The following is a 27,809-nucleotide window of genomic DNA, read 5'->3' as shown; positions in this document are numbered from 1 at the left end:
GAGTCCAGGCTCCTATACCCCAGGGCAAGACCCTTTGTTTTCTATACACATGGCCTCAGCCACAGGCTACAGAGAAAGCAGAGATATGGAGTAGCCATCCTGGGAGGACTGCAATGGGGGTTTGAGGCAGAGGTGAAAAAAGTGAGAAAGTGAGAGTAGCTACCTTCCCTCATATAATTGCCCTTGGTGGTCACACTCCTACCTCTGGGATCATTTCTAGACATCTACCATAGCCTGGCTCCTCTGAATATGCAACCTGCAGGCCTTGGGCTGCAAAGTAACTATAGACAGGGCTGCCACTAGCGTATGGGGAGAGGGCAGGAGACTGGAGGAAGTCAGCTCTAGACCACTGGCTCTAAAATTTCCGTGCAGAAAACCCTACAAAGGAAGGAGCTTGGACTGAGAAGACAGCGCACATTCCTGTCAGTCTGCCCTCACTCTTTCATGGCTCCAAGTTACTCTGGGGCCAAACTCCTTACCACAACCTCCACAGCTCGGCCTGTGCCTGCCCTGCCTGCCTCTTCATAGTGTTGCCAATGGAGCTTCCCATCCATCTCTGCTCCAGCCACAGTGGTTTTCATTCAGTTCTTCACATAGATCATGTTTGCTCATTCTTCGGACCTTTTGGAGCTAGACCTTCAACCCAGGATGCCCTCATGCTCCTCTCCCTTTCCTAAGCCCAGTCTCCCACATTCATTTTATGTACCTATCCCCTAAGGACTCAGTTTAAATATCATTTGCTTTGCTGAGCACACAAGGTCCCCTGTTAGACACATTCAACCCACTGCCCTGGAATTCACTGTGGCACTTTGCACAGTCTGCATTTATTCATGTGTATGATCATTTCATCAATATCTGTCTCTTCCATGAAAATAAAGACCTTGTCCATTTATCAAAACATTAACTTCCCAATGCATAACACAGTAATTGGTATACAGTAGGTGTACAAAAAAATACTCAATAAATTAATTAATGAATGGTTAGCACATCAGTCCAGGTCTCCTATAGGGAGAACAGTGATATGTACTGACTGCTTTCACACCCTGAGGATTCTCTGATAACATACTGCAAATGTATCTCAGAAAGACCCCACTGGATTTCCAAAGAACTAAAGATTTTGATGATGCTGAAGGAAGCTGATATAGACTCCAGACCTGGGGAAATCTGGTTCCTAAACAAGGAGGAAAGGAACCATGCCCCTGCTTCCACACTCATGCCAAGAATAGACCGCAGAAGTCCTGAGACTTCGTTAGCCTTTTGCCACAATAGAGATGAGGACAGTGGGGCCCAGAGAGGGCAAGCTGGGAAATGGGGTTACTCATATCCACCCTCATCATGTCCTGGCAAGTCCACCCTATTCATCTCCCCCATGTGCCACTTGCTCATCCTCGCCATCACAACACATCACAACGCTGGTCAGACCACCCTTGTTTTTCACTGGAAGCAGCGACCACCTCCAAACTGATATTCTCCCTTCTTCTCTTATTTCCACAATCTGTTCTCACCCTGCAGCCAGAAGTGTGGGGATATATATGTATGTGCTTATTAACATTCTCTTGGTTTGGGGACTTCTGGAGCACAGAATTAGTTTATTCACAGTGCTTGGCTCATGACTCAAGCTCACTGTTGAGTCATGCATACTTAGGCTTCATTCATTCATTCATTTATTCATTCATTTATTCATTTATTCATTCACTTAGCTGGTTAGTTAGTGAATGAGTTTTAATAGTTTGATGTTAACAAATACACCACCCTAAACACTAGCTAGGAACTTGACCACCTACATGTAATATGGACTCTCTCATGACATCACCCTGACTCCTTCTACCCAAGATTATCATCATCCTGAATCCTATGTTCATCATTTCCCTGCTTTATTTTTAATATAGTTTTATTACATCTGAATGTATTCCTTAAAGGTATTATATTTGTGTGTTTGTGTGTATATATGTGTGTAGATAGATAGGCAATCAGATAGATATAAATGCTTCAATTTTTAAAGGGGGAAAGGGTATCATGCTTGTATAAAACCTTTGGAGCTTATTTGCTTCACTTAATATTATGTTCATTCATATTGGCCAGTGTCACTAAAAAGTTCAATCCTTTTGACTGCTGTAGAGTTGTCCATTTGGTGCATATTCCACATTTCATTTAATTACTCTCCCATTGTTGTTAATTTGGGCTGTTTCCCAAGGGATCCTTCTGCCACACAAATCTAATCACATCATCCTCCTGCTAATTATGTATCTTCAGCACCTCATTACCCTCAGGATATGGTTTGAACCCCATGACCTGGCTTATCCTAAATGATCAGGCTCCTTCCAACCCCTCTGTCTTCATTTCCTGCTCACCACTGGCAATCCTAGTTTTAGTCATGAGGAATTTCTTTCAGTTCATGTAAGACCATGTTCTCTTAGCCTCAGGTCCTCTGTCTCACACATTCTCCATTTCCTTACTCCTAGCCCTTCTTTGTTCTCTATGAAGTTCGATCTGACCCCTTACCACTCTCCACCACTGGTTCCGTCCAACAAAATGGTATGGGTAGATGTGGAGTGGACACAACCATTCCAAGGTCCACAGGATGGAGGAATAGAGTATGGATTAGAGTGGACTTACTGATATTCTATTCATGAACTATTGTGATTAGTAATAGAAGAAAATGTGGCATTGGTGTGGAGAAAGTGGCCATGGTGGCTGCTGGGGGTAGGGAGTGGGAGGAAGAGATGAGATGTGGGGACGTTTTCGGGACTTGGAGTTGTCCCGAACACTTGGAGTGCTGCAGGGACAGTTACCGGACATTGTGTGTCCTCCCATGGTCCACTGGGTGGACTGTGGGAGAGTGTGGACTATGATGTGGACAATTGGCCATGAGGTGTAGCAGTGCTCAGAGATGTATTCACCAAGTGCAATGAATGTCTCATGATGATGGAGGAGATTGTTGTTATGGGGGGAGAAGTGGGGTGAGGGGGGTGGGTGGTATATGGGAACCTCATATTTTTTAATGTAATATTAAAAAAATAAAGACAAAAAATAAATAAATAAAATAAAATTTTTAAAAAATGGTATGGGAGAAGGGAGTGGATGTAGCTCAACTGGTTGAGCGCCTGCTTCCCACATACAAGGTCCCAGGTTTGCTTCCCAATACCTCCTAAAAACAAAACAAACATTAAAAGCAACTCTGGAGCTCACTTTGGCAGCACATATACTAAAAGCAACTCTGATTGGGAAGTGGATGTAGCTCAGTGGTTGAGCACCTGCTTCCCACATACAAGGTCCTGGGTTTAAACCACAGTACCTTCTAAACAAACAAACAAACAAAATGCTATGGGAAAGGCACACCATCCATAGCATTTTTTTGAACTCAGTTAGTGGTCTACCAGATTGTTGTCTTTGGAGACCAAGACTTTTCAGGAGCTGCTGGAGGAAGAAGAGTAGGGACCAAGTAAGAGATGCTGTATCCATCTTCAACAAGATTGGTTTCACTATTCCTGGTTTATGGGTTGAGGTCCATGAAAGATTGCTTTTCTAAAGTGTTCCATGAATGTGAGTTTGCAAACCTGTGAACCAAATGATTCATATAGTCCTCTCAAGCCCTGCATTCTGTGATTAAAAGAGAAAGGCACAGAAAGAGGAAAAAAGTTGATAAAACTTAATGGTTGAGCATTAAGGTCTGAAGCCAGACCAACCTTGGGCAAGTCACTTAACATCTTTGAGATTTCCTGTGAAACCTCTTGTAGACTAGACATAATATTAGGTTGAACCTTGAAGAATTGCCACTAATGTAAGTCAAAAAAAGATCAAATAGAAATTTCATGAGTTAACCCAATGTTTTTAAAGTAAATTATAGGTCTGAAAGGTGGATTAAATGAGATAATTCTAGTATATTTAAGGGAGAGACCCAGAAACTACTAGATATTCACCAAACCCATTGTTTTTTTTCCTAGGCACACAACAGGATGTATTTCCCTGTCCTCATTATAGATAGGTGTGGCCAATGACTGAGCTCATCCCAGTGGAATGGGAGCCAGAATGAGATGTGCCACTTTCAGAACTGGCCCATTTAAACCTCTCACATGCAATCTTCTGTATTCCTTATCCATCCACAGTGATCTTGGAAGCATCATGTTGATGAAGCACAAGATGGAATGGGCTGGGTCCTCGAATCACTTTTCAAAGTAAATCCCTCCATCAATCTAACACATCTATCTACACAAACAGGAAATAGTTTCTATTGTATTAAGCCTCTAAGATTTGAGAATTTCTCTGTTATAGTAGCTAATGCTACCTAGCTATTTATGTATGAACTTAGACCATCAGTAAATGCTAGTCATCACAATGATGATGATGATGACAATGATTGATGATGGTGATGATGACAACGATGATGGTAATGATGACAACGATGATGGTGATGATGACAATGATGATGGGCAAAGGGCCCAAAGGGAAGGATGTGAGAGGGCCAGTACTCAGGTTTGACTTAGTAGATGGACCAGGGGAGCTCACCTCCTTGGTGCCATTGTCCTGGATGAGGCTATAGAGTGGTACCACACGGTTGATTTCCAGCAGCACTGGTGTGGGACTTAGCTGCTCCTTGCCTGGCCGGCGGCAGAGGTGGCAGGTAGATGGACAGCGGCCCTTCTCCTCACAGCGAATCTCCACACCTGAGATGAGCTGGTCATCTGACAGCATCTGGGCTGTCAGCAGACCTGAGAGGTAGGTGATGAAGGGCATGGACTTGAGCTCCTTCTTGCTGCCCAGCTCTGTGGTCTCTGGAGAGGCAACAAAGAGGAAAAAAAAGATGTAAATTCAATTTCATCCAAAAGAGCATATTTTAGGACCAAAAAGAACAATGCTAAGGAGCTGATATCCTTATCACCTGTGGAAGTAGTTTTCTCATGATGCCTTGAAAAGAACAGGGGCCTGTGGGTTCAGAGAGCAGAATAATATCTTGTTCTTCCATTCACTTTAAATATTCCCTTGCCTTCTCTGGGCCTCACTTTCACCATGTTTAAAATGCCTACGTTGAACTAGATGATTCTCTAAGGGTCATGCAAGATCTAAATATTTAAGGATTTATTTCCAACCAGAAATCCCCGTCTGTCTCCTGCTTGCTTATACAAATCCTACCCATCCTTCAAAAATTTTCCCCAATCCTATGTTTTCCATGAAACTCAATATAATAGGGGAAACAACAAGCTTTGGAGTCAAGCCGATTGCTGTTTAAATCTCAGTTCTGCTTCATTACAGCTCTGCAACCTTGGGAAAGTCTCTTAATATCCAGGAGCCTTGAGTGATTAATCCTATAAAATGGGGCTAATAACACCAACCGAATCACAGTTTGCTATGAGGTAGGACTGTCTGGAAAAGAGATGATGTGCAATAAATCATTCCCCCTTCTTTCTCTGCTCACTTGTCCCTTGTTCAAACTTAGTTTTCTGCCTCTTTCTTCATGTGCAAACTGAGATCTGATCCATGCATGCTCTATTCTGTACCTTCCTCTCTCAGCCCATATGCCTCGTATTTCCCTCCTTTGGGACTTTGCTCATCCTATTCTCCTACCTTGAATGTTCTGCTTTCCCTCCTCTGCCTCTCCAAATCTTTTCCATCCATCAATGCCCCATTCCAATGTTAGCCTCTTCGAGAAGTCCTCCTTCATTGTTCCAGTCCCTCCTCTCTGAATACTTATTTCTACTTATGGGGCTTTATTTGTTAAGTTCATCTCCTTCCCCATTTTCTGCAGACCTCTCCAACCATGTTTTCAGCTCCTGGAGTCCAGGGTCCCGTCTCCAATCCTTCTCCCACTTTAATGCCTAGCACAATGCTAAGGAGGTACTTAAAACTCAAAGAGGGAGATTACAGAACTCTTAAAGGCTAGAGCTGAACTCTTGAGCCAATCTACTGGCTTCCAAATTCTTCAGAGGAACTTTAGGGATCCCAGGAAGCACCCCAGCAATTGCTTCCAGAAGGCAAGAGGGAACTGAGCAGGTAGTATTCTAAAACACCATCCCAGCTTCAAAAAGAGCAATTACAATTTTACCTCTTTTATATACTGGCCTTCCATATAAAATTTCATCAGAAGAAGGTATTCTATAGCTATCTCAAAAAGCTCAAAGAAGCAAAGTGATTTGTATATCCCAAGGGGTTCCATTTACATCACAGACTATGTGAATGGTATTCCCAAAGTTGTGCAATTCACAATTCAAGAAGCAAAACAGGGTGGCCCTCTACTAAGGGGCAGAACTTGGCCCAGAGAGACATTTTTTTAAAGCCTGAAGTCAAGGAAAGCTCCTGCCTCAGTGAAGCAGGGGCCCAGGGCTCTGAAACCCGGGAGAGAAAGCAGGGTTGTCCCTTGCCATTGCTCTCAGCTTGCAGTGACTTGCAGCTGATCTGGAAATGGACGTGCCAATTAGAAACACAAATAAACGCAGGCTTCATTCATTACTCTCCAGGCCCCTGGGCCTGGGATCTGGGCTCCACTTTTTCTGCCTGGCTGTCAGCAAATGCTTATGAGCACCAGATCAAAGGCTCCAGAGGAGGAAGACAAGGCAAATTCCAGCTAATGCATCCTTCAGAGGGATTAAAAAAGGGTAGTTACTAAGATAAACAAAACAAGGCAGTGAAGAAGGCCTCTTAGTAGCTGGGGAGACAGCCACATATACAGACATGTCGAAAAAAGAAGATGATGTAGACTTTCGGAAATGCAGGCCAGAGAGAGAGTTTTGGAAAGGGGTAACTCCAAGTTTGGGAGAGATGAGCCATTCACAGGAGACATTTGGGGGAAGTCAGAGCTGCATAGACATTAAAGATCAATTAGCCTACATTCTAGCCCAGGCATCAGCAAAGTTTGCCTGCAGGCCAAAGCCAGGGTACTGCCTGTTTTTGTAAATAAAGTTTTATTGGAACACAGCTGCACCCATTCATTTATGTAGTGTTTATGGTTACAGTGGCAGAGTTGAGTAGTCATGACAGAGACTATATAGCCCACAAAGTCTAAAGTATTTACCAACTGGAGACTTATTAAAAAAAAAATTATCAACCCCTGCTCTAGCCCCATGTTACAGATGGGGAAGCTGAGGTTCAGAGAGAAGACTCACTAAGCTCACATGGGTTTATACCAGTATGGGGTATTAGTTAAAGTAAAAACTTTGGAATCAAACAGATCATTAATATCCTTGGATTTTGAATGTCCAAGGAGAAAAAATAGAATACATCACTTTTTCTCCATAAAACATCTTTCAAAAATGATTGAAAGAACATACCTATGAAAATACTGATCTAGTATCACCCTCCCATTTTAAAGAGGAAATTGTATGCCAAAGAAGGAAAATGACTTTCCAAGGTCATACATTGAGTTAGTGCTTCTATCAGCATATGATTTAATCTTCTGATAACCAGTTCATAATTTAAACTACTGATATCTCATATTTTAAAACAATGCCTTTCATATCACTTTGCCATATGCATATAATTTAATTGGGAAGGAATGTAACATAGGGCTAGGAGCAAAAATGTTCTCCATCAAACAGAACTTCATAGCCTTTAGGTTAAAGATGTTACCTTCTACTTGACAATAAAACAGTCTACAGTTCTTTGCTATTCTGTTTTTATCCAATAAATCTGTTTTATCAATTTAGCATTCCAACAAATAGGAGGGCATTGGGCAGTTCCTCACTAGCCTAAAGCCCATAGTCCAGGCTCAAAACTGCCTTCAGCAGCAGTATAAAATCCACAGCTTAACTTAAGCACTGGTTTTACAAACAGGAGGCCCTTGGTATTATTTGGCCCAACATCATCATTTAATAGGTGAGGAAACTGAGACCTAAATATGAAAACCTCTAAGTCACATGTACATTTATTTACAATGGTCCTTCCATTAAAGGTTTCGTCATGCTTAAGTTATGGTCTGGATGAGAGTAACAGTAAGGAATACCGTTAACCATTGCAAGAATTATTCCTCTGTGGACATTACAATTGCAAAAGCTAGTTGCTTCGGATCAGCTCCACCTTGTGGCTGGAGTCGTTCTTTCAAAGGCAAACTCAATATTCCTCTCCTGATTACAACTTTCAATGGCACTTCACTGCTCTTGGGATAAAGACCCAAATCCTTAAGATGGCAAAAGGCCCTGTGAGATCTAGAGACCCTGCATGCTTCTCCAGTAGGATCTCTTATCCTGTTTCCCCTATGCCCCGCCCCACCCAGTTCTTTTCAGCTACACTGGCCTTTAATTTTCTTGAACACATCCTATTTCTTTCTCTCTCTGCACAGAAAGCTTTCCCTCATCCCAGCCCCAGCCCCTGCCTTCTCCTGGCTAATGTTCATTCATCCTTCAGATCATGATTCAAATGCTTCAGGAGAACCTTCCTCCTGAACTCAGTCCCCATGCCACCAATCTACATGAGGGCATCATATTAAAGCTCTTCAGAGTATCTTGTTCTGTTATCACAGTCTATACCTGACTTGAGACTGCAAGCTCCATGAAGACAAAGGCAGTGTCAGTTTTGCTGATTGCCATCTCTGCCTTACAGAGTACCTAGAACATGGTAGGCTTTCAATAAAAAATTTTAAAATATTTGTTGAAATTTTATATATATATATATATATATATATATATATATATATATATATGAGTATATATACACACTTGTATACCCTGATCAAAGTACTGATGGATCTAAGAGCCAAGATTTGTGAATTTCAAGGGTAACTGCATTAATTGATGGCTTGTAATCAAGACACAAGCTCTTCCCAAAGTAAAATTAGCTCTCTCAATTGAAAGGTCAACAGACGAATAGCTGATCAATTTGCCAGTTATTCAGGCTTCCTCTAGGTTTTCATATAGGCCCTTGTCACTGAGGGAAGGGGAGAGTTAGGTTAAAATAGTCTGTCTTTAATAGGCCAAGGATAAAGAGCATTTTTGAAGAGACTTATCCTCTGTTCACATTTCCCATCCCTCTGAACAATGCTTCCAAAATAGGATCATGTCTGGTTTCAAGCCCATTTCAGTTCCAATGACACTACAACCCATTCATTTGAGAACCTGCCAACTGAACTCTCTTTTTTCTCCTCCCAAATTCCTGCTGGGTATTATTTTGTTGCCACCAAAAAAAAAAAAAAAAACCTCAGTTGAAGTGACAACTCCTTGTTGGGAGGGCAGCCAGGGCTTTTCGGCAGGAGGTGATGGCACCGCTTGCCCTCATCCAGAAAACAAAACAAAGGGCTCAGACTAAGGGCTTCTGGGAGAGCCAAGGCTGTGAGGATGTTTGTTCAATATTCAGCAACGGCACAGGGTGCTGCCTCCCTAGTCAGACAGGCTTGCTTTGGCAATAGGCTTACACTTGAAGCATTTTAAAGGCTCCACAGGGACCAGAGGGGCTCAAATTAGAAACTCTAAGGGTGGGGGGAAGAGGGTAAGACTTTTATATTATAAAGAATGGCCTTTATTACAGCAATTGCCTCCCAGGAATTGCTGAAATGGGATCATTTCTTAGGTGGAGTTACTGTCTCCTGTTGGAGGAAAGCAATTGCTCTGAGGCCCAACTTGAGGACCCACACAAATGTCCTTAACAAAGGGAAAAGAGCCAGCCAGGCCTGCACCTCTCTGTTGTGAAATCTGAACTTCACAGCCAAACAATCTAAGCCCAGCCTCATCGGTGTACCTTTTGTAAGTAATAGTATCAACCTAGGAGAATAGTTGTGAGGATTGTATAGGTTCTTGGCACAGGCTAAGCACTTCTTAGATAGTTGTTCTCATTGTCATTATTGCTGTTATTTGTTATAAATATTATTGCTGTTGTTGAGGCAGGATGTTAAAATTGACATTTCTACTGAGACTCGAGATATAACTGAAGTGCAATCACAAAGCCTGGCTTCTATATGCAGAATTTGTACAGGAGATGAGTCCTAACTAGTTTCACAACTCTAGAAACCTCAGCCAGAACAAGGATTTAAAAGAAGGTCAGAGGCTTGGGAAGATTTAGATATTTGGGGGGCAGAGCTCTATCTATTACCATGTTTGGAATACCCAGTACCCCTGGGGGGATATGTAGAGCGTGATACTTTCTAACCCCAGGTTTTGTGAGAGAGGCCCTCATAAGGACACTACTTGGAGAACTCTCTATGCGTTCTCTGTAATTGAGAAGATGGTGGACTAGGGTCTTACTCCCCTTGAAAAAGCTCCAGTGGCCTGTGGCCACAGGACAGAAGTGGCTATGCTGGGATTAGCCCAAACTCCCAGATGTTGCCCAGGTGAGGTATGCTTGAGTGTTTCCCATGGACCGGATGTGGGACTCATGGGAGAAGAAGCTGGCCTAGAGTCCTACCCAAGAGGAATTCTAACAGAGCATGAGGAGGCTCAGTGAGAACTCTGGGAGATGGCAGTCAGAGCAAGCGATGCTGGAGGGGGAGCAGCAGCAGCCAGCCAAGTGGAAATTGCATCATTTCAGGTCTTGTGAGAATGTCCTAGCAATGGGGATTGTTGAAAACCTCCTGACAAAGCCCCCAAGAGAAAGGGCCAGCTTTAAAAGCCTGCCAGGACCAGAGAACACAAAGCCAGAGTACAAGGGTGCCACTGAAAGTATCACCTTCCTATTGCTCAGCACGCCTCCTGCCTTCTGCTTTGACCCTGGATGGAGGGGAAGTACAAGATGAGAGACAGAATAAAGGCTAAAACAACTCACCTCTTAATGCCCCACTGGGAAAGGCAAGGGGATTGCAATTGTCAAATCCAGAAATCTTATTAAAATCTTGCACTGAACAGTCTAATTTCTGATTTGATACAGTGTTCGCAACATAAAATATCTCTAGCACTGTATATTACATAGAGTATCACAGATTAGATGTGATGCTGGGGCAGAGGAAGGTTATCCCAGTGAGTACATTGAAAGAAATGTGGGAACCAACTCAAAGACATACTTTCAAACATACACACATATATAAATAAAACTACATTTTGATTATTCTCAATTTGTGACATCAACATTTATGGCATCATCATCATCATCATCATCATCATAGCTTTTTATCACATTTGATTTGAGTTAAGGTGTTAGTTGAATTTTCTGTCTCTCCTACTCACTGTGAATGCCATAAAAGCAAGGAACATGTCCAGATTTTTTTAAGGATCACTTGCATTCCCAGCACAAAGTCCACTGTCTGACATAGTGTAGACAATTTGCAGGTAAATATCAGAATAAATGAATAGATTAAATATGTGAATCTCTGGTCATAAATATCACCAATGTTTCACTCACCTCCAACTTCTCAGACACTTTTAAAAATAAATGTATTATTTTATGTAGGTCTCTAGTCCCATCATGGGACAGCTCCACTAAACACAGACTGGCTTCTCATCCAGAAACTGATTTCTCATCCTAGGCATTGTACTCTGACCCAGAGCCACACACTTTATACTATTTGTATACCTTCTTTGAAGTACTTAAGCCTGCCCTCTATTTGGAGTCATGCTAACATTTAATTAACCAAATAATTAAGTGAATGAAATGCCTATCCCAGGACCTGTGAGGCATTTTTGAGTGGCTTCTAATAAGTTATATATGTCTTAGTGTTGGGGTGGTATATGTTGTGTGTGCGTGCACATTTGGGGAACCAAAGAGGAAGTAACAGTGGAGTCTCCAAAACAAGACAGGTCTACAAAACTGCCAAACCCTAGTACAACTAATCTCCTGATCTAATTCAAATCTGTGGTTTCTTCCCTAAATGTATAAGTAATAAATACAATCATAGAGGGGTCAGCTATGGCACAGTGGCTTCTTTGGGTTTGAATCCCAGCTCTGTCACTTTCCGCACGAGTGACCATGGACAAATGAGTAATCTCTTTGTTTTCTCATCGGTATAATGTGGATAATATTACTACCTACAGCCTGGATTATTTGGACAACTGAGGAGACACAGAACCCAAAGAAGAATCTAAAAATTGTAGGGTGTTGAGCATTGTCAAAACTCAATTAGTCCATCTCTTGGCCTTCATCCAAGCATTATTCGGTTCTTGTGCATGTCTGAATCTGTACATCTTCCCTTATAACCTGCCTGGTGCTTTAACCACACTGTCAGAATTTCTCCTGAAACATCCTGCTTCCTTCCTATTGGAATGCAGTAGACCAGGAGTAGAATTGAGTGCTTAAGTCCAAAACTATCAAACCAGACTACCTGCTTTCAGCCCTGGGCAGGTCATTTTTATCTCCCCAAACTTAGTTTCCTCATTTGTACACTGGGGATACGGATTACATATTGAAGTGCTCTGAGAAGCAAATGAAACATGAAGCACATATGATTTACATATGATCTCAGATGGCTCTTACTACAACTCTTTAAGGTAGGGATTGGCACCCTCTTTTACAGTGTTTCCAGGTCTAGGTCGTTAAGTCTCTGAAGATCAATAATCTCTGTGGGTATCGGTTCCTTCGAGGGCTAAAGAGACCCATGGGAGTTATGGTCATGGCCGATGGGGTTAACTACCAGGTCAGATGGCCCCTCTGTGGAACTGGTGTTTATGTGTGACGAATCTGGACTCAGATGGGATCTCTCTTCATAAGACTTTCATGCTAATGTGCTGGAGGTGCAGTTAGTGTCGGGGTTTAAGATATATTTAGGGGATTTGAATCTCTGGACTGACAATGTGATAGCCAGGTCCTGAGCCTCAACAGACTCCAGCACCTACAATCTGACTTATTGGGCTCACCACACTCAGCTAAGATGGAGTTGAAGAAGGACAATCACCACACCATGGAGCCTAGAGTGATTACAACTGAAAGTGGGAGGATTGCATCCAGCATCCAGGTGGAATCTGAGCCTCCTCTTGACATAGAGGTGCAATGGACACAACCAATCCAATGTCCACATAGAAAAGGTGGCATTGGATTGAGAAAAGTGGACATGATGGCTGATGGGTATGGGGAAAGGCAGGAAGAGATGAGAGGTGGAGGCGTCTTTGGGACATGGAGCTGCCCTGGATGGTGCTTCAGGGGCAATCACCGGACATTGTAAATCCTCACAGGGCCCACTGGATGGAATGGGGGAGAGTGTGGGCCATGGTGTGAACCGTTGACCATAGGGTGCGGGGGTGCCCAAAGATATACTTGCCAAATGCAATGGCTGTGTCATGATGATGGGAGGGAGTGTTGCTGAGGGGGGGGGAGAGGAGGGGTGGGGGAGGTAGGGTTCAATGGGACCTCATATATATTTTTTTTTAATGTAATATTATTACAAAGTAAATAAAATAAAAATAATAAAAATAAAATAAAAAATAATCTCTGTGGGGCAGAGAGAGGGACTCCTGGACATTGTCCAGGAGTCCAGTGGCTGGTGTCCTGGCCAGAGGCAAGGAGCAATCAGCACTGAAAACAGTTATTTACTCCTGCCTCTTGAGACAAAGTGGACTGTGGTCAGCACTGGGAGGTTTAAAAAAAAAAAAAAAAAAAAAAAGCCATTTGCGATCTTCTGCTGCCCTCTAGTGCCTGCTTGGGATGACTGCTCTTGAGGAAAATCTCCATTAGTCCTGATCTTCCATGCTAAACAATGTTTACTGTGTGCAAAGCAACTTGCTAGGTGCAGCAGGAAGATAGTAAAGGTTTAACTATGGCACAAGGAATGTATCCTTTAGTGTAATGACTAAAAGAAATTCTGAACAAGTGTGATAGTTAGGCTAATGTGTCAACTTAGCCAGGTAATGTGCCCAGTTACTTGGTCAAGCAATCACTGGGCTAATTGTAATACAAGGACATTTATGGACTTTAGTCACCAGTGAGTTTATTGCATAGATGGTTGATTACATCTACAGTAAACCAAGCAGATTGCAGTCAGTAATAAGTGGTGTTTTATCCAATCAGTTGAATGTCTTAAAAGGGAAAGTGCTTTCAGCATTCAGATAAAATTTCCCAGCTTGAATTCAGACAGCCAACGTCTCCTGGGAACTCATCAAGGACCTTCATCGAAGCCCCTGGTTTGCAGCCTGCCTGCAAAATTTGGACTTGTGCATCCCCACAATTATGTGAGAGAATTTTTAAAATCTTATACTATTTATAGGTATCTCCTGTTGATTCTGTTTCCCTAGAGAACTCTAATACAGCTGTACCAGAGGTGGGGTGGTTCTTGAAGAATAGAATCTTAAACATGAGATTTCTGAAGTGATTCTGGGAATTTTGCAATTGGATCTCTACTCTAATTGGACTCAAGGGTACTAATGACTCCCTTTCCAAAAATAAAGAGGCCAGTAAGAGTCCATGGTGTGAGTTGGCAATGGAGAAATGCAAAATATCATCACTGGATTCCATGCTTATAAGAGGCAAGGTTCTGAGTGAGAATGTTTCAAAACCTTAACAGAGTTTTGTGAAATCAAAAGGTACAATGATGTTGGCTGGCTCCTCTTAGATATTCTGGATATGGTTACAAATGAAAGGGATGAGCTAAAGGCTTCAAATTTGCAATGTAAATGATGTGAAATTTGCTTTGTGTGCTCTGAAAGAAAATCTTGTTTCATGCAGCCACAGACTTGAGATCTCTGAAAACCAGACCCAGAGTCTCATTGTATGAGTCGCAGAATTACAAAGGAGACTAAAATCTCAACCTCACAGGATGTCTATTGTTAAAGTGAAGGCATTGATTGGAAAGGAGCGGAACCCTGAGGATTGGGATAGAGACATATGGGATGATGATGATATATTGGTGGGGATATCGGAACCCTAAATTCTGCTAAGACTTTGCCAGATAAAACTGTGATGGCCTGCTCTGTGGAGACCACATAATGTCAATCTTGTATCACCCAGCCTCCTGCCTCAGGGGTATACCAACTCTTCAGTCCTATGTCACAATATTGTCCACAGGGACCTTGATTATCTCTCCCTCCCACAAAACTTCACACTTGTCCATTCTATTGATGATATGTTGATAGGACCTAGTGAGCAAGAAGTAGCAAAAATTCTAGACTTATTGGTAGGCATTTGCAAAAGAAAGAATGGGAGATAAGTCCAACAAAAATACAGGAAATTCCTACTGGTGAAATTTCTAGGTAGTCAGTGGTATGGGGCATGTTGAGCTCTCCCTTCTAAATTAAAGGATAAGCTGCTACATCTGGCCCCTCCTAGGACCAAAAAGAGGCACAGCACTTAGTTGGTCTCTTCAGATTTTGTAGACAACACATTCCTCATTTGGGTGTGCTACTCTAACCCATCTACCAAGTGACCAGAAAGCTGCTAGTTTTAACTGGGGACCAGAACAAGAGGAGGCTTTGCAACAGATACAGGTTTCTGTGTAAGCTGCACTACCACTCAGGCAAGACCACTCTGCTGAGATCCAATGGTGCTGGAAGTTTCAGTGGCAAATAGAAATGCTCTCTGGTGCCTTTGGTAGGCCCCTATAGAAGAACCCATAGGATTTTGGAGCAAACCCCTGTTATCCTTTGCAGATAACTTCTCTCCATTTGAGAAACAGCTTTTGACCTGATACTCAGCCTTAGTAGAGATAAGCCTTGAGTGGGTCCCAAAGACACAAGTAACTTACAGAAGGAAGTAGCCCAAATGCCCATAGTCACCACCCCTGCCATGTTAACTTCTCTTTCCCACCCCACAGCTTTGGACTCTTGGGGAGTCCTTTATAATCAGTTGACTGAGGAAGAGAAAACTCGGGCCTGATTTACAGATGGTTCTGTATGATATGCAGGTACCACCTTAAAAGGGACAGCTGCAGCACTGCAGCCTGTTTCTGGGAAATCCCTGAAGGACTGTGGTGAGGGCAAATTCTCCCAGTGGGCAGAATTTTAAGCAGCACACTTGGTTGTTCATTTTGCTTAGAAGAAGAAATGGCAGGAGGTGCATTTATACACTGATTCATGGGCTGTTGCCAATGGTTTGGCTGGATGGTCAGAAACTGTGAAGGAACATGATTGGAATATGGGTGACAAAGAGGTCTCGGGAAGAGGTATGAGGGTAGACCTTTCTGAGATGGCAAAAAACATGAAAATATTTGTGTCCCATGTGAATGATCACCAGAGGGTGACTTCAGCAGAGGAAGATTTTAATAATCAAGTGAATAAGATGACCTGCTCTATGGCTAATGCTCAGCCTCTCCCCAGCCACTTATGTCATTGCCCAATGGGCTTATGAACAAAGGGGCCACGGAGGTAGGGATGGAAGTTATGCATGGGTCCAGCAACATGGACTTCCCCTCACCAAGGTTGTCTTGACTACAGCCACTGCTGAGTGCCCAATCTGCCAGCAGCAGAGACTCACACTCAGTCCCCAATATGGCACCATTCCCAAATATGATCAGCCAGCCAAGCAGGACTATCTAAGCAGGACTAACAATGGTCCAGGATCTTTAGGAATGAAAGTTTGGGTCACTCCACCAGGCAAAGAACCACAGGAAGCTGAACTGCTTGCTGAGGATAATGGGGACATGGAATGAGTTGTGGAAGAAGATAGTGATAAATACATTTACCATGTGCCCAGCTAACGAAACAAGGACTTTAATGGTCATGAATCTTTCTTTCTTGTTTTGAGTACAATTATATATGTATATAGAATGAATATCTTTGTTTTTCCCCCTAACCTTTTTCCTTATCATATGATAAGTTGTATTAGTTTTATGTCATAATATTTAAGGATGTCAAGTTTAAGAGTGCACCCTATCACCCTATTCTGTGGGGAATTAATGCTTTTCTGGTTGTATGCAGGACAGTTGAACACACATATATATATATACGCATGTCTGTTACTGGTTTTATTTAGAGACTAAGTATGGCTTGAGGTGATGTATATGGTTGCCAAGGTGACAAGGGGTGGACTGTTACAGTAGACTAATGTGTCAACTAGGCCAGGTAATTGTGCCCAGTTGTTTGGTCAAGCAATCACTGGGCTAATTGTAATACAAGGGCATTTACAGACTTTAGTCACCAGTGAATTTATTGCATAACTGACTGATTACATCTACAATCAACCAAGCAGATTTTGGTCAGCAATGAGTGGGGTTTTATCTAATCAGTTGAATGTCTTAAAAGGGGAAGTTATTTCAGCATTCAGAGAGAATTTTCCAGCCTGACTTCTGAGAGCCAATGTCCCCTGGGAACTCATTAAGGACCTTCATGGGAGCCCCTGGTTTGCAGGCTGATTGAAGAATTTGGACTTGTGCATCCCCACGTTCACATGAGAGAATTTTATAAATCTTATACTATTTACAGATATCTCCTGTTGATTCTGTTTCCCTAGAGAACCCTGACTAATACAACAAGCATTTGCTGAAAAGGTCTTCACAGTACCAGGTTTGGGGCTCAGTTCTGTGGGTGGAAATGTGAATAACAGTTTATTCCAGTTCTATTGGTACTCAAATGTAGAGATTTTATCAAGAGTTTTGGCTGGGAAGGAAAAGCCAGAAAAGAAGGAGGGACAAGAGATATGGCAGAGTAGAATATTGAAGGAGAGAGGAAAAGATGAACACTAACCAGTAGCAAAGGAAAGGGTGTGGTCTGAAAGTCAAACAGATCAGGGTTTGAATTTGAATTAAGTCAAAACTAAGCACAAGACTTGGAAATTCCACTTAAAGGTATATAAAAGATATATACAAATATATAGATATAGATACAAAATGAAAGTAAAAACAGGGACTCAAACGGATACTTGTACACTAGTGTTTATAACAGCATGTTTCACAATAGCCAAAAGGTGGAAATAACCCAGTGCCTGACAACAGAAGAATTGATAAACAAAATGTGGTCTATACACACAATGGAATATTATTCAGCCCTAAGAAAGAATGAGGTTCTGAGACATGCCGCACCATGGAAGAAACTCATGTCAGTGAAATAAGCAAGGCACATAAGCGCTAGTATTGTATGATAACACTTACATGAGATGACTAGAAATAGCAAATTCACAGAGACAGAAACATTAGAGGTTACAAGAGAATGGGGGAGGGAGAAGAGGGTGTGTTTAAAAAATTAAGCACACAAAGCATGATACATGCTACAACATGAATGAACCTTGAACATTATGCTGAGTAAAATAAGCAGAGCTCATAGGACAAGTAGGTAAGATTTCACTTGGGTGAAATATACAGAAATAGCCAATTCAAAGAAATGGAAAGTAGATTAGCAGTTACCAGGGGATAGGAAGAGGGAAAAGGGAGTTATTTCTTGGTGGTGGGTACAGATGTTTGTAAATTTTTGAAATTTTGAAATAAATTTTGTTTAAAAAACAGATTTTAAGTATTAAATCAGGCAGCAAATGAAATCATCTTTGTATAAGTGTGCAAAGGATAGGAAAAGAGAGCTAAATTCCTACACTAACCCAAAGAAATATGAAAAAATTTGCTTATATTTAAGAACAAAAATAAAGCATGCATCCAGACCCTCTGTGTATACACCCAGGCCCTCTGTGTGCACTGCACGAGGATGCCAACGAGGCAAGGGGGTGAGTGGGGACTGAACCCAACCCGCAGCTCTACTCTCCATGCCTATACTCAGAGGATTAAATCCATCTAGGGGCGCACCATTTCCTAATTTCTAATTCCTACAAAAGGTGGTTTCCAGGCTAGCTGTGGCCCTGAATGTGACCATGCGCAAACTACTTGCTCCCTTGGAGCCTCTGCTTTTTTACATGTAAAATAGAGACTATATCAGTGTCACCCTACAAAGTTGTGAGAACGTGAGCTAACGTATGCCTGTACCAGGCACTTAGTAAGTAGTTCTTACTATTACTAGTATTATTATAACAAAATAGTTATATTTTTAAAATGCAGCATGAAATGGAGAGAGGGTAGATAGGAAGCTCATTCTATTCTTTGCCAAGCATACGGCACTGTAGCTCTCACTGCGTTCTCAGAGTAGTGCTCTGAACAAATGATAGTACAATTTTCATGACCGTATTTTACAAATAAGGAAACAGGTTCTAAGAGATAAAAGACAGAGGCCAATGCTGTCGGGCATTCAGGGTCTGATTTCAAGGCCTTTTTTCTGTTAAAAGAATGGCAGAAGCATCACTAATGGGAGGTCTGCTTCCTTCTCCTGGAAATCTATTATAATTCCTCCTTTTTCTTAAAAAACTGCTCAAAATTTACTCCCTCAAGGAAAGATTGCAAAGTTAGCTTCTCGTTCCAGTAATGGTTTTGGCTGGGGACCAAGGCAGAAATGTCCTGAAGGGAAATGGAGGTCTCGGAGATGCAAGTGCCCTCTCCAGATGAAGACCACCACATTGTCCTGCCTGGGCATAACCTTGAGGCAGGAGGGCAGGCCACCAAAGCAAGCCAGCCCATCCTGGAACTGGTGAGAAGGTGCCAGGTTCAAATATACTGGGGCAGTGAATCTGGGGTGGGAAAGCCAGACACTATTGGAGGCTTTGGTTAGAGAAACCATCAGCAAACAAACTGTCAACCTCTGACTGCTTTCCTAGTGCACTCACAGCCTCGTTTTCACACTATGCTTTATTTTCATCAAAATATTAATAACGTGAAGGTTAAACATGTCAAAGGCTTTACTTTGGGAGAACATATTCAAAGGGAGTTATTTCTCCCACTAGCTCCACTCTTTCCTGTAGCTGTGTTTCCAGGGCCAGGGAGAGGGACTAATAAGTCTTCCACCAAAAATATTAAATAAAATAAAAATAAAGAGCTGAAGCCATCAGGGATACCCAGTCTTATCTTTGTGAAAATCAGTAAAATTAATACTAATCATAGCTGCGATTTTACAGGCACATATTCCAGGCCAGAGAGCCTGCTGTCTGCTTTGCACTTATTATCTCATTTGGTTTAACCAAGGAAAGGTAGGTTTCATTTTCACATTTTATAAATGAGGAAGTGGAAGCTCACAGAGGTGAAATCAGTGTCCCAGGATGAGCTGGATTGCCACCTCCATGTGGCTTACTTCTAAGCAATTTTCCACTCTGTGTAGCTGCCTCCTACTCTGCTATTTGCTAGACATTCTGGAACAGGCAGTTAAAAATATTGGAAATTGTATGTGCAATTTTTGTTACTTCTGCCATTTCGTGATTTTATGATTAGCAAGAAAACTCTTAATATAAGATTCTGTGAATAATCAATATGAAATTGGCTGAAAAAAATATGATGCACCACATAGTGGAGCACCAGTTAAATAAGAATTAAGACAATCTTTACATGTGATATGGAGTAATCAGAAACACATCTCAAGTGACAAAAAGTAAAGTGCAGAGCAGTGTTTTTAGTGCTCTCTTTTGAGAAATAAAGAGAGAGAAGTATAAATTATATATATATGTATTTATATACAAATTTGAGATATGCATCATATTTTTCATTAAAAAACCTAGAAGGGTTAACCAAAACTTGTGAAAAATGGTTACCTACAAGGGGGAAACAGAGTAGAGGGGATAAGGATGGAAGTCAGAACTTTTAAGAGTGTACTTTGTTTCATAGTTTCACATAATTCTTAAAAATCAAAAAGAACTCAAAAACAATCTCTACAAAATGATTTACCAAGAAATGTGTCCAACTTTATATCAAATTGTTGGTATAACTATACAAAGAAAAGGGTTATTTCAAGTGACTTTAAAACACAGTATTTTTATTTTACATGCTTCGTAAGAAATACCTTAAAGACAAAATGATCTGCAAATAAATTCTAAATTAAATTTATTAGTCTTCTTGTTGGTTGTAATGTCAGTATTGTTATTTTGAAACTATGATGAGCATATGGTCAGTTATAGCAAACAAGCTGTTTTACAGTCATTAGGAACTAAGATTTTTGGCATAACAGACAATGGAAATAAGCATAGTCAAAGAAGTCAGGAAAAATTCTGCAAACAGAAATCTTAACTGGAAAAGCAGTATAAACTTATGATTTATTTTCCCCTAAAAAGAAAACAAAACAAAACAGCTTTTCTAACTCTGTCCAATGAAAAGGTCTAGAAGTGATGACGATCTATAAGAAATAAATACCCTAATGACTAGACTCCGGTTTATAACTACCAATCCTGACTAAAAGGAACAATGGATTCTTGGGAAAATTCCTGATTTCAAGTTTAGATATCTTCTTGTGCCAAAAAGCAAGGTCAAGATTGATGGGTCATTTTAAAAGGACACCAATTTAAGGTGACTCTCATTGGCCTAATATTGAATAACTGAAGATCAAAAAGAATAATCGGGAAGCAGATGTGGCTCAACTGATAGAGTGTCCACCTACCATATAGGAGGTCCAGGGTTAGGTACCCCAGGGGCCTCCTGGCCTGTGTGGTGAGCTGGCCCATGCACAGTGCTGCTGCGCGCCAGGAGTGTCGTGGGACGCAGGGGTGTCCCCCGCGTAGGGGTGCCCCATGCACAAGTAGTGTGCCCCACAAGGAAAGCCACCCTATGCAAAAAGAGTGCAACCCACCCAGGAGTGGCGCCACACACACGGAGAGCTGACACAGCAAGATGATGTAACGAAAAGAGCACAGATTCCCGGTGCCACCTGACAAGAATGCAAGAGGACACAGAAGAACACACAGCGAATGGACACAGAGAGCAGACAATGGGAGGGGAAAGGGGAAAGAAATAAATTTTAAAAAAATTTAAATCTAAAAAAATTAAAAAGTAATAATCACCACATTTTACTGAAATAGATCAAATAAATGAATTTCCATAAATTAGTATTACTAAAACCAAACTGAACAACAACAAAAACAACAACAAAGAAACAAAGCTTATTGGTCACACAAGCGTTTGCTAGGAGTCCAGCTCATTATTCTGAAAACTGATAAACTGAAGGAAAGAAACAAGCATTAGGTCATGCTTTTATCATATGACCTGTATTTCAGAGTAATCATACTTTTCTTTATGGAGTACTGCAGCTAATAAAGGTCAAAAGAATGACAGAATTTTAAAATTGCCATTTTTTTAATCCCTAATAAAATAATAGATCTAGAAAACTATTGTCAATGGATCCAAAAACCATTATTAGGAGAAAGGCTGAAGGGAAATTTCTATTGAATGGATCAGGCGGATAGCACCTGAACCTGCTGATCAATGTTAATATCACTGAAAGTACTACACCCAGCCATGAAACACCTCTTCTACGGTGCTATAGGATGTACACAGCACCACTGTAGCTCCCGTGGCACGCCAGGGATTCACAGATAGAATTCAGGGGTCAGTAAACTAATAAAGAGAAAAAAGTACCCCTTATTTTCACTCTCCTCATTGAAATTTAGCATGTTCTTAAATTACGAATGCAGGCAACCAATTATAGTAGTATTAGCATTTCTTATTATTTTGACACAATTGAAGTCACCTGTATTTCTATCATATCATAGTTGTTACAGATAGCTCAACATATTACTCACGCTCAACACTACTTAAAATTGTGGTAATTATTAGACTTGCCAATAGATCTTGTTATTAATAAAGAAGTACATATATTATTTCTTTATATATTGATAGCTATATCTTGATTTTGTAGACCCTACGTGTTTTACTTTATGCATTTAAAACCATTATTCCAAGAAGGGTCTACAGTCTTCATTAGACTACAGAAGGGGTCCAGAGGGCAAAAAACATTATAAATCCCTTGAAGGAAGGGGTAAATTAAACAACGCCATAAAGAAGTAGTAGGCTAAATCTGAAAAGTGGAAAATTCTAAAGGACAAATGAGTTGAATATTTTCAACAAATAAATAACTGACTGCATAAGTAAAATGAAAAGGAATAGCTACTATACATTAAAAGATACCTACGAGCATATGGAATCCCTTATATATTTTATGTAATCTATGTATCTTTTAAAAGTAAATAAAAAATATATTTAAAAAAACATACCCACGAGATGTATCAATCAAGCTCAACATGTAGATGTTCGATTTAAATACACCTACTTCAAAAAGAGATTTTTTAGGCAATTAAGGAAAGTTGAATATGAACAGCTAGGTATGCTGATATTGGGATTTTATTAAAAATAATTATCTGTTAGATGCATACTGAGATATGTATGGGAGGAGTGATAAGATACCTGGTTTGTGCTTTAAAAGCTTTCAGCAGCAAAAAACAAACAAACAAATTGGGGCAGGAGCGGGTGTGAGAGATAGCTGAAGCAAAATTGTCAAAATACTAACAATTTAAGTTGGATGATATGCACATGGGGATTCTCTATACCATTCTCTCTCCTTGTATGGGTACGTGTTTGAAAACTTCCTAGTAAAACATTAAAAAAAGCAAACTGCCAGAAGGATAACATAAAATTGGTTAAGGCAGTTATTGCTGGAGAGTGGAATGAGGGAAGGACTTTTCACATTCTACATTATGCAATGCTTTGATGGTTTCTTGTAAATGAATTTTTACTTATGTTTTAAATAAAGACTAGCAATAAAAATGTATCTTTTGTAGGGGAAGGGGCATGGCATAGAATGATAATGTGGTGGTTTGGAGCTATGGGTACCTCAGAAAAACATGTTCTTAAACATAATCCATTCCTGTGGATGGAACCCCATCATAATTAGGACCTTTTAATGAAGTTACCTCAATCAAGATGGGTTTTAATCCTATTACTGGAGTCCTTTACAAGCAGAATGAAATTCAGACAGGTAGAAAGAAAACCACAGAAGCAAGAAGCTGAAATTCAACAGAATCTGGAAGAGAACAGGAAGGCCAGGAGAGGCTGCCGTGTGTATTGCCATGTGGCAGAGGAGCCAAGGACCAGGGATCACCAGCAGCCAGCCCCTGAAGTCCAGTCTTTGGGAAGAAAGCATCACCTTGTTGATGCCTTGATTTGGACTTTCTTTTAGCTCAAAATCATGAGCTACCAAATGCTCAATGTTTAACCAAAACCATTTCATGGTATTTTTTTAAACAGCCAAGTAAACTAAAACGAATTGGTAAGCAGTGAAATGATAAGAATATGTAATATGTGGGGAGGTGGTAGAGCATGGTAGAGGAAAGGAGACTGTTTCTTTCTCAGTCTTAGGGGACACAGATGCTAACTGGGGGGATGTAAAATGGTAGCCACCAAAAAAGGAAAGTTGGCTGAACCAACTGGAGCCAAGAGAACCAGGAGATCTGGTCTAGGGCTAAACAAGGATATGGGTTTTAGCAAAATTAAGCCCCGTGGGAAACTTTCTGGGAGCCCAGTTTAGCACAGAGTTGAGTTGAGGTTGCTAACACTACACAAGGAATGTTCTCTGGACAAGCCTTCAATACTACTAAGATTTAATAAGTACCTATTCATCCAGTGTTTGATTACTGCTGACCTTTACTATCTGCATTAGTTCCAAACATTTTAAGTTGAATATAGCCAATATACATAAACATATATGATGGTTAAAAAAAATTAAAACAAAGCTTCCAAATTCTGAACCAGTGGTTTCCAAATCAGCTCAAGGAAATAAACCAAAAAGAAATTTTCCTGCAGAAGAACATTATGCAATTTTATTTGTGATAAGTGCTTAAAGATGGGCTTGTCAACTTGATGAACTCCTATTTGACAACTATGAAGGCCAAAGGAAAGTGATTTCAAGCACTTAACCATATTAAGCAAGTAAAAAAAATTTAATTTGTTGAATATCCAGCATAATTGTAAGCACCAACATATTAAAGGAAAACTTTCTAAAATAGAAATAGTTATGTTAAGGTGGTAGAAAAAAGATGACTCTTTTAAAATGTTCTTTTATGCTATTTCTTTAAACTGAATCCAAACTTCTATTGAGTATCTATCATGTACTGGTGTAGACTAGACTGTGAACCATATGGAGGCTGATAAAGGCATATAGAGATTAGAGCCAGAGTTTCAACAGAAAGTAGAACTAAAATATATAGAAAAATGATAGTTGGTGGGTAAAGAGACAGACAGACATGCATAGAAAATAAGGGGGAGAGAAGGAAAGAGGGAGGGAGGAAGGGAAGGGGGAGGGTGGGAGGAAGGGAAGAAGGCAAAGAGGCAAGGGAAGAGGGAAGGAAGGAAGAAAGAGATGGGGGTAGAAAGGAAGGTGGAAAGGAAGAAGGGCAGCCCTCAGGCAATAGCCAGCAGGAAACTGAGACCTGAGGCCCAACAACCCTTGAGAAACAGAATCCAGCCTACAGTCAAGTAAGTGAGCTTAGAAGTGCATCCTTCCCCAGTCACGTATTCAGATGAGATCCAGCCCTGGCCAACACCTTTACTGCGGCCTTGTGAGAGACCATGAAGTAGAAGTTCCAGCTAAGCTGAGCTCAGATCCCAACCTTACAGAAGCTGTGAGATAATAAATGAGTGCTGTGTTAATGCACAAATTTTTGGGGTCAATTTGTTTTACAGTGATAGCTCAGTTATACAGATATGTAGATATAATTTTTTATTATTTTATGAAAACAATAGGAACTATAAATTTCTAGACTCAGACAAATTCTGTTAAGGTATATCAGAGTTTTAACCCTTCCATTTTCTCCCCTACATTCTATAAAGAAAAAATTTCTTTTCCTCCTCATACTTCAATTGCTGATGAGAGAAAAATGAAAGTACCTTACTGAGAATAGTAATAGTAATAACAATGACAGCTAACATTTATATAGCACTTGCTCTCTATCAGGCAGTGCTCTAAATGCTTTAGATTTATTAAATCATCTAACATTCCCAACATTCCTATGTGGCATTACAGCTATTATCCCTATTTTGCAGAGAGCCTAAGTAACTTGCTCAAGGTTGTCAGCTGCAGCTTGACAGTTTCAACAAGTTACCAGACATTACCTCAAATCATCTTCTCATATATTCCCCTCGAGTAACCTTTCAGGTGGGTATTGCTGGGGTTCCATGCCACATCTGACTCCAAGCCCGTATACTTACCATTATACGATGGTGCACTCAATTAGCAAACTCATTTATAATAATGATAAATGCAGTATATTGAACATTACTCTATATTAGGTGAAGTGCTAAGTGTTTTATATCCAATATCATCTTTTGCTATCAACAATCCTGGGAATCACCTATTATCCCTATATTAAAGACAATGAAACAGATGTTAAACTAGGCATCTTCTTTGTAAATGGTAAAAGCAATACTTAGCTCGTAGTGTGGTTGAAATGGTAAATGACAAAACATTATATTAAAGTGCAGAATAAAGATATATATATATGTATGTGTGTGTGTGTGTGTGTCTGTGTGTGTGTGTGTGTATATACTGCTCCACAAAGTATTTTAAAAATATCTCTAGGAATGAGGAATGTTAATGTTGTGCCAGGATATACAAAGCCACCAGATAAAAATGAGTGCATTTCCCTGGAGTGTTTAATTTTACTCTGAGATTCTGGGGGAAGTGTGGTAATTTAAGTGGTAAGTAATTTAAACATTAAAAAAGTCAAACAAATGCAGATTTTTTTTGAGATATTTTTTAAGGAAAAAGAGATTTGCTCTTTTTGTTCTGTTTTATTTTTTTTAATGGCACACTTGAGCTACATATCCAGACTTACTGGAGTACCATTAGCTATCCTCTGTGAATGGGGATGTGTCACATAAAGAGACAAACAGTCCTAAATTAAGACTTTGTATTTATAACTGTGGTTTTCAGCAACAGGGTGCTAAGTCCTCCCACCTGGTCTAAGAAAGGGATATAAGTCAGGTCTCAGGGCTGGGAAGAAACCATTTGACAGCCGCTCTCCCCATTTCCCAACTACAATGCAGGTGCTAAGAGAGGTACCCAGGGTGCTGACCAGAGGGTCCCCCAGCCCAGTTTCTGGAACTGGCTTCACTGAGTCTGCAGTATCACAGGAAACCAGCATAGAGGGCAATTTCCACTCTTCCCTGGAACTGCTGCTCAGAACAGCTCATCTGAGAGCTTTACTTAGGATCACGTGCTGTGATCATGACAGTCATGATGGTACCACATTTCTTGACTTCCCAAGCATTGTTATCATATCTGTTTGAGTCTACATCAAACATTAATCAAATAGAGAGCCGGTGTCATAAAATGTTGGATGGCAGTTAGGAGCATGTCATTAGTCTGACAGGCTTGGGTTTGTACCCTAGCTCTACCACTTTCCAGGTGGTGACGGTAAGCAAGCCACTTCATCTTTCTGAGCCTGTTTTCTCTTTGTAAGATGGAGCTACTGATGTCTACTTGAATAGCTGATGAGTGGATTATCATTTGTGACAATACATGGGAAGTGCCCGGAGTATTACTGGTACTCAAAAAGTGGCAGGTCTTAGGTGGCTGATACCACCAAGTTATTTTGTAGCTAGAATAACTCCAGGCCAGAGAGGGAATGTGATTTCCCTAGGTCTGACACACTCAGCAACTCTTAGGTGCTGGGCACTGTGCTAATAGATGTGACTAACAGCACTGACCTTCCGAGAGTTCACAGTCCATTTGTGAACAGCACAGGTATGTTGATGATAAAAGCCAACAAGGCCTTTTAAGAAATCGAATGTGAGTCCTGGAACTTGTTGAGCATGCACTGAGCATCAGAGCTCCCAGGATTCTAGAAAGTTGAAAGAAGCAAGCACCCTCCCTCCCCTGACCCTGGGAGGTTCTTTCTATACCCAGAAGCTGCCCATTCTGAATAAAACCTGCACTGGGCCCTTCAGTCCCAGGCTGTATTCCCTCCTCAGTCCTGTAGTGACTCTTTTTTTTTTTTTAAAGGTATTTTTTTTCCCCTGCCCCCCCCCAGTTGTCTGCTCTCTGTGTCCATTCGCTGTGTGTTCTTCTGTGACCACGTCTATCCTTATCAGAGGCACCAGGAATCTGTGCTTCTTTTTGTTGCGTCATCTTGTTGTGTCAGCTCTCTGTGTGTGCAGCACCATTCTTGGGCAGGCTACACTTTCTTTCACGCTGGGCAGCTCTCCTTACCAGGTGCACTCCTTGCACATGGGGCTCCCCTACGCAGGGGACACCCCT

The 27,809-nt window shown here is 41.0% G+C and overlaps 1 protein-coding gene across 3 annotated transcripts in view; it reads right to left on the bottom strand.

Annotated features, from left to right (window-relative positions):
• ASTN2 (astrotactin 2) overlaps positions 1 to 27,809 on the bottom strand; it is a 950,369-nt gene that overhangs the window by 201,843 nt on the left and 720,717 nt on the right. For all 3 annotated transcript variants that reach the window (XM_058302487.1, XM_058302488.1, XM_058302489.1), the window contains one exon: positions 4,507 to 4,772. In XM_058302487.1, coding sequence (XP_058158470.1) covers positions 4,507 to 4,772 — 266 coding nt within the window. The remainder of the gene's footprint in view (positions 1 to 4,506; positions 4,773 to 27,809) is intronic.

The sequence above is a fragment of the Dasypus novemcinctus genome, chromosome 8 (assembly GCF_030445035.2).
Source record: "Dasypus novemcinctus isolate mDasNov1 chromosome 8, mDasNov1.1.hap2, whole genome shotgun sequence".
NCBI classification, from domain to species: domain Eukaryota; kingdom Metazoa; phylum Chordata; class Mammalia; order Cingulata; family Dasypodidae; genus Dasypus; species Dasypus novemcinctus.
Note: the sequence above shows the minus strand (reverse complement) of the source record. Positions and strands in the feature narration are given on the sequence as shown.